At 32.2% G+C, this 16,156-nt stretch overlaps 1 protein-coding gene across 2 annotated transcripts in view; it reads right to left on the bottom strand.

The window, feature by feature from the left end:
• LOC124368966 (kielin/chordin-like protein) overlaps positions 1-14,334 on the bottom strand; it is a 40,255-nt gene extending 25,921 nt beyond the window's left edge. For both annotated transcript variants that reach the window (XM_046826545.1, XM_046826546.1), the window contains exons 1-2: positions 14,233-14,334; positions 1,944-2,039 (exon numbers count right to left, since the gene is read on the bottom strand). In XM_046826545.1, coding sequence (XP_046682501.1) covers positions 1,944-2,039; positions 14,233-14,290 — 154 coding nt within the window. In that variant the 5' untranslated portion in view covers positions 14,291-14,334. The remainder of the gene's footprint in view (positions 1-1,943; positions 2,040-14,232) is intronic.
• Between the last annotated feature and the right edge of the window lie 1,822 nt (positions 14,335-16,156).

Here is a 16,156-nt window from a genome sequence, read left to right as displayed (position 1 = left end):
TTGATATTCATTAGTCGCTGCATTGCATCGACAGAACTTGCTTAAAGGTTGCTTCATGTATTTGTGTTACTCAAACGATACAAATTTGTTTCTGTGGATGTGTTAAAATGGCCTAATTTGTTCTGATACTTCCACATTCGTCTTATTTTGAAATGTAGGGCAATACTTAGTTAGTTTGTTAGTATTTAGGGCTGCCAGAATTTTTTAAAACGAAACTCTAGAAATTTGTAAAAATATGCCTTTAGGGAGCTTAAGTTGTTAACTTTGTTATACTCTTTCAATATTCTCAGTTCATCTTGTACTGCTGACTCAAAAGCGAGTAGGTCGAAGGTAGGGGCGTACACGAAAACAAAACTAGAGACAGGGACGACATTTGAAATGAACATAGAACACATTTGAACACTTTCCGTCCCAAGTTGACGTGAAACTAATAAATATGATCCCTGAGGATAGTAGATTGAAGTCCGTTGAAATCCAATAAAATGGTCATGTTGGATAAGTGAATTAGAAAAAGAAAAAAAACTCAGTTCAGTTTTACAAAAATCCATATGATAAACTGTAATTGTGTTAATATTCGTATTAAATATAGTAATGAAAACACATATTATATTAGTTATTTTATAATATATTATTGTATCATATATAATATTCTTTTGTATTGAGCAAGATAGTAAGTTTAATAGCAAAACCTTTAAATTTAGTGACCAACAAAGTAAACATTGCTCCTTGATCAATTTAGTCTAATGTGAATTAAAACACTCGCAAATATAAAACCTACCTGAACAAAATATTCCTGTTAATTTAGAACTCTCTTCAGTTATCCCACACAAATTTGCCAACAATAAACCCTCTGACCGCAAAGTATAATACCAGTATATATAATTTTCCATCCAACTGTAATCGTAGAAAAGCTTAGTATACCGATTGAATAGATATTTTGACTAGTTATAAATATTTATTTTGTATTTAAAAACGTATAAGCCAATGTCCTTTTCTGAAGACAAGAAAAATATAAAACTATCTTAACATGAAATAATGAGTTGCAGGCATTTCATTTACAATTTCGGGATATTCTAAAGTTACGTACAATGAGGAACGGCTTAGGATAGTACGACATTTTGTAGTGAGTATATGGAAAATAACTGGAGAAAATTATTTTTTTTAACTTCAAAAGGTTTATTATTGTTGAATAATGTTTTGCAATAACACATTAAATTGTATTATATTACAAATATATATTTTTCCTTTAACGATTTTAAACATGTGTCATTTTCTATAGCTGCAACAATTTATGTACTCTTACATACTGTTATATATATATATATTATATATATATAAAACTGTATATTATTCCGGTTACAAAATTGTTCAAATTTCTGACTTTAAATGTCTATAGGCCTAACTGCTTGTGGGGTATGTGACGGACATGTAAAAAAAACATTGATCCGACATAAAACCATTGCACTACATGAACCCTCTGAAAAGTCGCAACGGTGTATACTGATAATTATATAACTAATTTGGGGTTGAAGACAGTTTAAAGGTTTAGTCAGTTTTTTTTACGAGTATCAGTCTGTATGTCACGTATTATTCAATAATTCATTACAAAATACTACACAATATTAAAATCTGTGTTAGGAATAACTTTTATTTTTTCATGATTACAAACAGAACTTTCTATGGTAACGTAGCTTTGTGCTACTATTTAACAAATCCAAAACTAATTACATATATATTTTCAATCAAAATAAAGGTATGCCGTATCAAGAATTCTGATCAATTTAATTAACTCGTTAGAATTTTTGTTGGGTAAATTCTTTCTACGTGAACAATATGAATGAAATGACATACAGTACGCATTGATTATTTGGTGATTGATAAGGTTATGAAGGAAATAAACTATTATTATATTTTTTTAGTACAAATGCTGCACGAGTACTTACTACAATCATAGCTAGTGGGACATCCGGAGTCGTCTACAGCTTCCGGGACACAACCGATATCCGTGTAGTAATCCTTCTCGTAGGTGGGACATTCTCCTGGAACATATATCATAATTAAAGTTCACGTAATTACCTGATCTTTACTTAAATGGTTCATGCTCACCATTTTTAATGTTCAAGATAAAAATTCAGGTTGGTTTCACAATCGTATCCCAGATACTAAACAGTAACGCCCCCTTGAGATATCATCACTGAAGAAGATAACTCCATTTCTCAAGGAGGTATGACGACATAGAGAAAAATGGATTAATATAAGGATTTGAGTAATTAACAACGTGTATATCAACAAAGGACTATGTCAGGATATTAGATGATTTTTAATGTAAAAACATTTTCTTAAGTATAGTCTCATAAAAAATACAATTTTTCATTATAAAAAAAATGTTTCCTTAAGTAACAATTAATTTAATAATATGACTGTAAGGTATTATCAATATTTATACGTGCTGTGCAAAATTCATATTTTTTATTTTATCCGTGTAAGCTACAAATTGCTCAAAATGAAATGTTGAAAAATCAACCCCATTAAACATTGATTGTATAGAATAAAGATATCCGGTTCAGGATCAACAAAAACTGTCAGAACTCTTTTCTTATGCAAGAGCTGTCTCTGCCTTGTAAACAATTTTAGCTGTGTTTTTCGATGGAAAAGGTTTATTGAAGGTTCTTGTCTGTTATATGGATAATACACATGCGGTTACTATGGTATCCTCTCTTTGGTCCGAAAGAAATTCAAGCAGAAATATTATAAAATTTCGTCTTGAATAAAAAAAAAAAAAAAAATGCAACGATGTGAACATTATAACAATAATCCTAACCCGTGGAATCTACACCGAAACCAAACCGTCCCTCAAAAATGAAATCGCATTTATGCCACACTTTTTAATCTTCCATTAATTATACAACTGTAGGACTAGAGAGACATATCCTATTCACATGACATCAATTACTATGGCTAATACAGAGGTAGATAGTGACCGTACATAATATGTAAAGAAGATGCGTAATGCTATCCATGCACTTTGGGAGTGCCGATGGCCAAGCGGTCTAAGTCGTTAGACTTTGGGTCTGAGTTAGAGATAGCGCAGGTTCAAATCCTGCCTGTGACCGTTGCACTTTTTATCAGTACAATCAACCTCGTACTGTATCGATTCTCCCTCTTATTCCGTTTCATAAGATCCTCGCACAGGCTAGTGGCCCATGAGGACGGGCAGAATAAGGCTTAAAAGGCCTCTCCTTAAAAAAATAAATAAATAATCAGCAAACTGTGGTGGTTTTGGATGGAGTTACTGTAAAACTCCTACTAGTAAGCTAAAAATGCACGCTGGCTCGACGGAACGTGATGTCACGTAGAAAGAGATAGAGAATGTTGGCTGAATACAAAACCATGTTTAGTCACCGTACACATATCTCTCTAGATGGTGTGCAGTTGACAATATAGACTCAAACTAAACTCAACTAAAAATGTATTAATAACATTACACAGACTACAAATTACTGTCTATAAAAATTGAACTAACTGAATATCTTTAACTGTCAATTTAAAGAAGTACTGACGAAAGGCAGTTATATTACACTTAACTGGTTATCAGTTCAATGCTAGCCACAAATTACTGATTGCTTATTTAATTCATACCTAAATAGTATAATATTAAGATTGTATTAATCCTACAAATATACTTCCTATATATATATATATATATATATATATATATATATATATATTACGCCATTATAAACCAGTATCTTATCACATGGAAGCCATTGGGATAGTACATAGTACATAGTAATGGTACATAGTCCGGATAAGTTGCATTCTTAATAGATATCTCAAATAAAGCATGTATACCATTCTTATATGGTATATATTTAGGCTTACGCATTTAAAAATGTGGTGCTACCCGTGTGAGTAATAATTAATATGCTTCATATATATATATATATATATATATATATATATATATATATATATGACAAAAAAACATATTTAAAAGGCAATAAACGACAATACGTGTGTAATTCTGATAATATTGCAATGAACATAACACGTAGTCGACGGGTTTAGTGCATGTATTAATGTATGAGTTTTGTATGAAGGATAAAATTGTTAATGGTAGGCAATAACAATTATTACCAACGAGTGTTGTTGCGAGATGAGTCACAGGCTTATGATATGATTGCCTAATGTTTGCAAAAAGACCTTCGCGGTGAGCAGATTAGTCACAGCACTCACTGGAGCTCAGCTAACAACATCCGGTTGGCGCCTATTAATCCAGCCGTGCTTTGCTTACTCCAACTTTAACAAGCATCAACATCCGGTTTTGGGTCATATAATGCTGGCCCTCAATTGAGTGACGAAACTGAAGGTGTGATTGGAAAGGGAAGTAGTACCAGTGGAGAGTGTTGAGTTTAGCTCCAATTCACCTTCCTTTTATTGCAGCGTCTCGTATCTGACTCCAGATTCCAGGCAACGTCAAATACTAGACACTACAATGAAAGGAAGATGAACTGGTGTTAAACTCAAAGTCAATTGAGTCAATCCTTTCTACCATATCTACGTTATGTGGAGTGGTTCCTCTTATGCAACCAGGTATCCACTGAACATGTCCAAACATTATTTAAAGAGGGGACGCCCTGAACCCGCATGTCCTATAGCGAGAAAAGTTTTCCTAGAGGACATTTGAAGATTGGTTAATAATGTGGTACATGGTAGAAACTGATAAGAGGTTTTTTCGAACACCAATCAGAAAATACAAGAAGAGTGTTTAGTAATGTGTCCACAAATCATTGTTTGTTTTGAGCTTAAAGACTTTGTGTTGGTACATTTTATTACCTTTTAAACACAATGTATAAAAAAATAATGGTTTCACTTTTTATAAATATTTTTACATATAATTTACTATAGCGAATAATTGTTATTGATAATTTGACATTCATCAAAATTTATTCATCAGCGACTCCAACTATATTTTTCTAAACATCGAATTCGATCTTATATTAGAAATACATAATGCCAGTGAGTTAATGTTATAGCAAGTTATAGCAAGGTGTACCTTACTTCAAAAAATAAATCTACTTAGTAATATATTATGTTTTACCAAAGTCTTATAAATTTTATTTAGTGTGCTTCCTATATTTTCCCACTTTCCGTAATTTTATTTTCTCATTTGCTTCTGTTCCACCTTCCTCTCTTCTTCAAATTCTCCTTCTTCTGATAATGTATATTGTTCTAATTGTTTCTGGAATTTTGTATAAACAATAGAAATTAAATATTACACAATTGAAAAATATATTCTTTTTTCACTTATAACTAATAACTTTTCTGAATAGGGCCGATCAGTTTTTATCACTGAGGTACCTGAAGAAAGCCATAGCAGTGTTGTCATTAATTTTAAAGGCATTATAACGACATGACTGTCTTTACCCACTGTTATAAAGGTACCAAACGGAGACTACAGTCATATGTCAAAAATAACCTTGCGCCAGCAAGTTGGGTGTGCCGATGGCCGAGCGGTCTAAGTCGCTGGACTTTGGGTTTGAGTTAGAGATAGCGCAGGTTCAAATCCTGCCTGTAACTGTTGCACTTTTTATCAGTACCGTCAACCTCGTACTGTATCGACTTTCCCCCTTATTGTGTTTGATAAGATCCTCGCACAGGCCAGTGGCCCATGAGGACGGGCAGAATATGGTTTAAAAGAGAAGGGGGGGGGAGAGGAACAACAGTTTTTACGACTAGTTGTCACAGCGGCCACTCCTGCACTACTGATTCTTACTTTACTCTTACCTTACTCTTACCTCTTTTCTGTACTTGTTTGAATATAACTTTGACAGCCTCTGAAGGGTTTACTACTCGTAGCTGTCCAGCAGAACTGGGTACAGTAAATAAATGTTGTGTTGTTTCTTACGTGTACGCAACACAAGAAATGTCTGAGTGGTAACTATTAACAGTTACAAACAGTTATAAAACAGTTACACTATCCACTAGGTAACTGTTTACCATGACGGTAGATGTTGGTGGTTCATACCTCGGAGCAAAGACTGTTAGTGATCACGCTCTCCAACTGGTAGGTACTAGAGGTTGGTTTATACAGGCTGGATGAATTTGGTAGAGGTAATTGGTCAACAGTCTATAATTTCATTTGCATAACATAATTATAACATTAATTAAATGTGTAGATCCTATAAGATCCGAATACATCCAAAACTGTCTCGGACTAATCTTACTTGTAGCTGTTACAAAGTATAATTATAGTCGAAAACTCTCATCCAAAATCCAATAACAAAAATAAAATGAAACTAACGTGAGTTAAATTTATCTTAAAAATTAGATTTTATCTATGATAAATCAACAAATTTATTCAAAGTTATTAAACTCTGATTAATTTAATAGTAACTTTGAAAATAATCAACTTAAAAGTAATTACAAGATTTAACTTTGACCATGAGACTTACTGTAATTAAACAATAACTCTATTTGAACTGTTTTGGTGGATGAAAACCATAGTTACAAAAGAAAAGTAAGTAAGGAATGAAATTGGAGGGCGGCTACAATAAGGACAAGTCTCAGTAGAATTCTCTAGCTCGCGAAATTACAATAACACAATTTGAAGGCAAAAATGACTACATCAATACAATGAAGTTAGAAGCATGGTACTGAAACATTTTTTTAAAGGTAAAAGGTCTAACAAGAGTATAAGATTAAGTTGATATATTACATTCCACCTAACATACTGAAACTTGGAGAACTTTCTTAAACCGAAGTTCGATGAAGTACCACTGAATATCATCAACAGAAAAACGGCCATAGGATACCACCACACAACATGAAGATGTAAGAATAGTTAAGGTTTTTGGTCCACTTTCTAGAACTTCATTGTCAGATCATCAGCAGACGTGATTTGTAAATGTATACTAGTAGTGTGAATGCAACCTATCCAGTTAGACCAAATTGATTAAAAACTATAACGCTTTGATTTGTTTATTTATATCATAAAAATAAAGTGAAAAATATAATAGTGAACGCCAACCCAGTACACAACTCCAATCCTATATTTTCGTGGCGTAGAAAATATTTCCACAGGCTGCAACTAGCTTTCACTGGAGCAGGTCACAGAACAAAACCAAGGCTGCGGTTAACGCACCAAGACGCCACGGGACAACAATGTCTATAGATATAATTACGCGTAGTATAATGTTAGGTTTCCGCTTTCTCTAGGTCATTGTCTCCTTGCTGGAGACACTCACTGTAATCTATCAATGATTGACATTTTTACTGCCGTGTAGCCTAAATATGATCAACAAACTGAATAAAAATTATCGTATAGTTCCCAATTACTTTCTTAAAAAAATATATGAACCACCATCACTCGTTAAATATATTACTAAAGAAACCAAGATTTAGCTACCTAGCTAATGTGTTTTTGTGATCTATAAAAGCACAAGATTGGATTACAAAATCATAGTATCACACTTGTTTTATTAATGAGCTGGCGGTACCCCTTATTGCTTAAATGGTGAGAAATGGTTAAGAAAAACTTACTTAGTCAATACATTTCTTATATTTTAAAATAATATTTTAAAATTGCACCGTGCTATTTTTTTTCTTTTTCAGTATCTCCTTATTGTTCTTATTTACTCTGTAAGGTTGAACTTGACAGTGTGATGAACCTTTATATATATATATATATATATATATATATATATATATATATATATATATATATATATCCATTATATGATTGACGCTAGCTTTAAACCCTAACTTTCAATTCAATTAAACTCTAATTCAATACTATCTGTCTACTATATTAGTGCAATGGTCACATCACAAAATTTGTTCTTTCTGTTCTGCCCCAAATTGCTTATTTCCTTTTCTATGTATAGGCAAAACGGAAAATAATACAAGTCCTTCAAATTATCTGGCAATGAATGAATGGTATGGTGAGAGTCCTGTATATTTTACTGAGTTCCAATGTAGTGGGTTTGCTCCGAATTTAACAAATTTAAATTATCATTTTGACGATTGCTATACATTTTCAATCTTCTGGCAATAAAGTATTTGACTTGGATTGAAGTGGTTTGTTTCTTTATTTTTCAGACATATTTTAAAAGCATAAAACAGAAATAAAAGTAATATAAGTAGAAAGAAACAAAACATCCTTCAAATTATCTGGCAATGAATGAATGGTATGTTGAGTGTCCTGTATATTTTACTGAGTTCCGATGTAGTGGGTTTGCTCCGAATTTAAAAATTTAAATTATCATTTTGATGATTGCTATACATTTTCAATCTTCTGGCAATAAAGTATTTGACTTGGATTGAAGTGGTTTGTTCCGTTACATTTCAGACACATTTTAAAAGCATAAAATAATAATAAAACGAAAATAAGTAGAAAGAAACAAAACATACCTGTAACACATAAAAACCAATCATGTCAAAAACTAGCCTTTACCAAAAATAGAAAGAAAATAAATACTGCCCTTCTTCGCATTCTTATAGGCAATTAAACATGTGGTAATTAAATATAATACTATTTCCTCTTCATGCTAGTTCTCTGTCCTTATCAAATGCCCTCTACCACTTTCACAATGTGCGGGTCCCCATCCTGCCTACTGATAACTGGATAAGGCTGGGGTCAAGGACGACTATGATAACACCCGCATAACAATGGCTCCGGTGTCAGTTTCTACTCTTAGTAGGTATGTATCGATTTACAAATAAAATGCGTATATATATATATATATATATATATATATATATATATATATATATATATATCGACAAACCCCTTTCGTGTTCAAAAGGAAACAAAATAACTGATAGAAAATTCCATATGGTTGAATCTGTTACTTGGTCATGACCACAATATAACACGCTTCTTCCTATGACTAAATGACCACATATGTGATTTCCCTGTACTTAAACATGGTACCTTAAAAGCAATTAAAGCAATAATAGAAGGACGATAAAAACTGAATGATTATAAACGTTTCGCTTTCAACTCTTTCCTCATAAATTGCTTCATGACATAGCTTCTCCAACCAAATATGACTAATAGCGTTTATAATTTATTAATGAAATTAATTGCATGGTTTATTACTTTGAAAACATAAAAGATGTTATTATGATGATATGGACCTTATACAGCATTGTTTGAAGAATTATCACAAGCCAAAAATAAAGTCTCATCATGTGAATTGTCTCATAAACTGTTACAGAGCCGAGTACATTATTCTTAAACCTTTATAACGTCAAGTCTCTTCATATTAATTGATCTAAGTTTTATATGCAACATTTTAGTGACAGTTAGTGACTATTCGTGCAATTATAGAGACTATATAACTATTCTATTTTAAGTTATATTTACTTTCATGCGTTCTTCATTTACGACCGTTTCAAGTGAACACGAATAACTTGGAATCTTGCCCAGACTGCAGTAAAAAATATTAATATTAATTTTGTACTTTTGTTTCAAAGTTTATGGTTTGTAAAGTGCAGTTTGTGTACATTCAGTGTTAATACGTGATTGGAAATAGTGTATACAAGGTTAATAAAAGTCAGGACCCACTTCTATTTGTTGTAAATGTTATACATGAAGATATCCTTTGGTTAGTGGTGCAACGTGGTAAGGTAGTTTCATTTAATGATTTTAAAAAGTTTTTGTGTCCCCCAAAAATGCGGGATTCTGGAAGCAATTCAAAACTTTCTAATCTAAACCCCTCCCAAGATAGCCCTTATTTTTAAGAGCATAAACGAACTTAAACAATGGTGAAAACCAGAGATCGCTATCTATTTCCAGTAGTAGAACATTGCCAGTGTTACTACAACATTTGCTTAGTCAAGTCAAATGTTCAAACTGAAGCCCTCTTACTATTTGGCGGTGAGACAAGCGTAGGATGAGCTCCTCTGTCACGTTTTGGAAAGTCTGAAGTGGTTTTTGGTTTCTGGCCTCATCAATCATGTTTCTTAAATGTTCAACGTTTTCAACTTGTGTTTTGTAAATGTTACTTTAAAGGCTTCACTACAATTTTAATGACCTATCATATTGGATGGAAAATAGATAGCGATCTCTGGTTTCAAGTATTATTTAAGTTTCTTTATGCTCTTCAAAATAAGGGGTCACTTGAGGGGAAGTTAATATTTAAATTTTTGTGTTCTCCCCAAAATCCCGCATTTTTGAGGGGCACGCAAAATTATAAAATGAAACTGCCTTTCCACATAGCACCACTACCCAAAGGATATATCTTTGTATAAACTTTAGAAAAACGTAGAGGGAGAGGGGATCCTGACTTTTTATTCCTTGTATACTCCACATAAATTTCAAATTTTTACTAGGGACCGTTTTACCAGGGTCAATATATAAAATACCATGAAGATAAAAAGTATAACTATAATAAGTATAACTATATATAACTATATATAACTAATAAATATAATAAGTATAACTGAATGAACTGCTGATTATAAATCAATTAGTTCAATAAAAGATAAATCATACATGAAAAATCACGCGATACCAATGAACGTTTCACGAATCCACGGTTTACACCGTAATGGATACATTACACTTCTAAAATGTGTGTATTTATTCCCACTGGAGGTATTCTTGTGGACCATTATTCAATAAGTTAACTTCTGGAAACAGTTTAAAACGAGTATACTAGTTATATAATTAGATAATAGAATAGACCAAATATTCTGTATTCTGGTAAGTAGCCACAGAGTCCCCATCTCCTCGAAAATATCGTTGTCATTCCAACTTGTAAGAAGGCTCAGTTTGTTCATTCGGCAATTTACAATATTTTTCTGAATAGATTTAAATGGATGCCAAAGAAAGTAATAAATTCCTGTTTAAATACGTAAAAAAATACACTTTAAGAAAACATAAAATGATACAGACTAGATCCAATACGGCACTCATTAAATTCATAATTAAGTAAAATGTAATTATACTGGCATTAATGCAAGGGAAACAAAGTCACTGAATGTTTTCGTATTTCAGAACAGTAAACCAGAAAATAAATTTTTTTGTTGAAACAGAGTCAGAACAATGGGTATTCCTGGATTGATTTGAACATTTCCTGAACATTTCCTTTACTCAAGTGAAATGAATCGATTTTTAGTATTTGTACAAGCAGTAGCAGTAGGTTCAAAATACATCAAATGGTTTATTTATCATGGCTTGTCCTTGATACAGTTTGGTTTATTTTTTTATCCAAATTTATTAGCGACGTTGGGTAATTTGTTAGAATAACAGCCTCTGAGACATTTCCACTGACAAAATATAACACTGTTTTCTACATGTTGTAACATTAATGATATCAAATTTCCGAAAAAATTTCATTGTTTGAAAAATGTAGGGAAAAACTTGAAAAAATAATGTAATGAGTTCAACGGAAATTCTTATCTCATTTACTGTTAACTAAATTTACACTTGATTTGCCTTTATTGCGATGTTATTATTATTTCTTTTTGTAACTGTTATTATTCTATTGTTAAGACTCATAGATGTGATATTATTTCAAAAGCTAAAATATCTACCCAATCCAATCTGTATCATTTAGTATACTTTCAAACAAATTTGTTATATATTCATGACAGATTAGAAAACTATATATTAATGTTTTTTAATAATAACCGCGTTTTAAATTAAAAGACATGCAAGAAACCGAATGAAATTGAATTTAAATGTTAAAATTCAATTGAAAAGTTTCATTGCAATCCAGTCTACATTAAAAAGCACCTTGCTTTAACGATTTATACTCCGTCCTTTCAAGATTAGTGACCCAAATCATTCTGTGAAAGGACAAACTTATTTGATTGGTTGTTAAGTCTGTCAAGTGTGTTGTAAGCTTTCACATTGCAATAACGTCGCTTATAAAAATATTAAGTACCCATCACTCTGGCACATAAAGCTTAGTTATAATTATACATATATATATATATATATACACACACACACACACACACACACACACACACACACACACCCATCTATTTATAGTTTTGTTCGAAAATTAAAATGTATATTAAAACGATCATTTTTTCATACCTCATCGAAAAGTTTATATTTTGGCACATCAATAACGTTTTGTAATATTAATAATTTGTGGTATTTGTGCGTTAATTTGCCTCACAGTAAGGTAAGTGCCTTATTGATTAGGTGAACAAATATTAGTGATCGGTTTAATGACAAATTTACTTAGATTCGCTTTCTATTATTGGTATATTGTGGTATATATGCCAGCATTATTATTTGAATATAAAGATTTGTAAAAACAAGGCATTCAAATCCAAGCAAATAATAAAAATAACTGACTAAAATGTTAGGATAAACTCATCTTTAGTTGGCTACAAATAAATTACGTGATGTCACAAATGTTCGTCCGTATATTAATAACTAGTTCAGCATAGAGCCGAATCTTCTGAGTGGCTATAAGCATTGATTCATACATACATCTCATGTGTCGTAAGGCCTCATCTCATGTGTTTAGCGTACAAACGGGCAAAGTCAGGTGACATCACAATTCAACATAAATTCTATAAACAGTTTATTTTATGCTGCGAGCATTTTACTTACTTGGACATTGTGAAACTAAACCAGAATGCAGAGAATATGTTTTGAATAGTTGAAATAAAAATATTATTGAAATATTATTAGTTGAACTCCTATTATATTATTTTATAGTTAGTAATATTAGAAGCATATAATATATAAACCTTTCAGTTACTTCAGAACACTCGTAAGTACATTGTAAGTATTGAAATTACTATACGAAATATTATGCATGCTGACCTTCGAGAGCTAACACAGAGTTTAGTTTTCATGAAATTAATTAGTCAACTCAACGTTATACATTTTTTTAATAAACTGGATCGTAATTTAAATAACGATGCCTTCTTCTTGGTTCTAAAATGTAAATATGTAACTTTTCCCCGAGTTAAAAAATAAACATTAAAAGAAAACGTGTTGGTTAAAATATTTTGAAATAGTTTAATTTATTGTTTTAACATAAATATCTTATGCAAACAGTAAAACATGCATGTTAGGAACAAGGCAGAGGTCCAATGTATAAAATCACTGTCAATGTATATATATCACTTCGGATATTTTTAATCTTGAGATACGTGTTCCGAAAATAATTTTACGCCCTAAAATATTTTTAATTTACCATTAAGGTTATTAACAAATAGGTAATGTTTATACACGAACAGAATTATTCAACACTGGACATTTACACCCAAGAGTAACACCAAGAATACACGGAATGTCTCACCGTTGGGACAATTTGCCAAAATATGAACATTGTTTTTTTCAGGGATATCATTTAATATAAAATAAAATTACACATCCATTGTAAGTTCGTACGAAAATGTTTAATATAGTATCTGTTTTATTAGATCATGCTATTTTGCTGTTTAGATCATAACAGTAACAGTTTGCTTTATAATAAATAGACAGTGATACACTCGTATGAATGATTAACGGCTACATTGATAATCTTTAATTTCAAGTATTTAGTCACGCTTAATTTACATTTTTTTAATAATATAATACAGTTACTGAAAAGGCGATTTTTAAATGAATTATGTTAAGAAGTTAAATGATCTAAGCGTCTATGACTAGTTTATGTAAATAATGCCTATAAAACCAAAGCAGAAGTTTCTATTTCACAACATCTTCATTTAATATTTCAATGTACTGGCTTCCAAATGAATATTTATAAAACAAAATCGTCATTTGAATTGAATAAATAAATTCCCTTAAGAACATAGAAAGAAGTGATTTGTTGTAAAACTCTAATAACCTGTGATACACCAAAATTAAGGTTTGAAAACTATAATAAAATTAAAGCATATCAGTAAAACTAACTAGCTAAGTTTAGAAATGGTTTATTTAAATTTTGGACGTATCATTGCATTAAGTAAAGATGTGCATTAAGAATAACACTACACACATATTGTATATAAACTAATCATCTAAAAAAGCTCACGTATTGATAGGCAGGCCAAATGTTATTCTATAATTTCTGCCTAATCCATTTTTGAATTCGCGCACTGGTAAAGTTGCACTCCTGTTCTTACCTATTATTAAGATATACAATATGAGGTGAATACATATTTTCAGAGATACATACGATTGTATATTATTTATTTTGATACTATTACCGATCTAGAAGTTAAATGAGTGACTATGGTGGTATAGAGATATTAGATATACTCGCTTACCATTAACAAGTGTGAATGCAGAGGAAGACAAGGCCAACAAGAATGTGACACACCACATCTCGGTTATACTCTCTAGGACACTACCTCTACAGCTCGCCTCTGGGTCTCTATAACTCTCTATCCCCCCTCTATATATCCCCCCACCCACCCACAGTATAACAACATACCGGCAGGGAACCATAAACTAGTGATGTCAATGCGGGTGAAACGTTTACATTACCTTCGACAGATCGAGTACGTTTGGACCCAGACCACATCCGGTTCATCCGAACAGGACACAAATGCTTACCTGGCCTATATGTGCTGCATTACTTTCCCAGGAATGAATGTTATTTCTTTCGGTACCAAAGTCTTCAATATCACTTATATTATGGTCGTAAATGAATAATAATCTGTAATCTGTAATCGGTAATCTGTCAAAGTTGCCAAAATGAACATAATATCTTTACGTTTCTTAAAAAAATGAACTAAAATGTTTAAGAGCTTAAAGGAAGATATAACGCAACAATAAGCAACATTTTCAAGCTATTGTATTACAATTATATTCTTATCTTCCAATTTACTTTTAATTTATGAACATGTATTAAATTAGGCAGTGATTTTATTTCAAGATACATGTACCGAATGGACGAAACACATGGGGTTGGAGATCTCTGTGGTTGTAATAAACACTCTGCATTGCAAAGTTTACTTATAAGTTTAATTATGGCAAATAAAACTTACAAGCACTACTTGTACATTTTAAACTTAAATTGTAACTTTCCACGTAGTTGCAAAAATAGAGTAATAATTAACTAAAATGATATCTTGAGAGGCGAGTCTTGTGGTTCCAATGTTCTTGGAATTTTGCGTACGAACTTAATCAATTAATAAAACTTTAAATCGACTTCCCTTCACGTTGATGTCGACTCACACACTGCGGCGTCAGCATCTTGGCTCGATATTGCAGCTGTAGCCACAAAAAGAAAGAAAGAATAAAGGTAGTAGTCCTCAGAGAAGAATCATTCTAGGACTCAAGAAGTGGCACAAGGACTTGATCTCGAAGTTGTACTTAAAGTACAAGAGAGATGGTAATAGGTGAGCTGTCGAACGGATGTAAAGTTCAAGAGAGAAAAAAATTAATACGTGTGCCAATTAGATTATTATTCCGCCTAAATTCTAAAAGAATTTTGTTTCAAGAACGTCAAGAACACACACACACACACACACACACACACACACACACACACACACACACACACACACACATATATGTATATATATATATATATATATATATATATATATATATATATATATATATGCACATCCATTTATAATTAAAGATGCTAAAAGTAATGTTACTCGTTCGGCGAGTGGAAGGTCTACCACAGACATTCGTCAAGCTGTCCCTTGAGGTGTCTTTAGTTGGATGGCAGGTGATTTTCAAGCTTTGGGCCATTGTATGATGGCTAGATGGTAAGAGAGATGTTAGGGATGTTAGATTGTAAGATTGTGCAGAAAAGATACGCCGGGACCCATGCTCACTGCCAAGAGAAGCCAACCGTGGACACTGTTCTCGAAGGGTGTCCTTGCTCACTTTTACAAGCCATTAAAATCGGTCATTGACTTGGGCACAAGGAGCAATATCAGTCACTCTTACAATACCAGCGCTCTTGTTCGTAAAATGCAAGCAGGGCCATTAGTGTACTCTACTAAACTTTTTCTGCCCATAACACTTTGGGACCGCCTCATTCACTGAGTTATGTTTATTTTTTATACCTCATTCGCGCAATAAAATGAATTACCGGGAACTTACAACAGTTTTTCTACAACAGTGTGTGTGTGTGTGTGTGTGTGTGTGTGTGTGTGTGTGTGTGTGTGTGTGTGTGTGTGTGTGTGTGTGTGTGTGTGTGTGTGTGTGAAGATAAAGTATATCGTATCC

Source organism: Homalodisca vitripennis, chromosome X (genome assembly GCF_021130785.1).
Source record: "Homalodisca vitripennis isolate AUS2020 chromosome X, UT_GWSS_2.1, whole genome shotgun sequence".
Classification (NCBI taxonomy): Eukaryota; Metazoa; Arthropoda; class Insecta; order Hemiptera; family Cicadellidae; genus Homalodisca; species Homalodisca vitripennis.
Note: the sequence above shows the minus strand (reverse complement) of the source record. Positions and strands in the feature narration are given on the sequence as shown.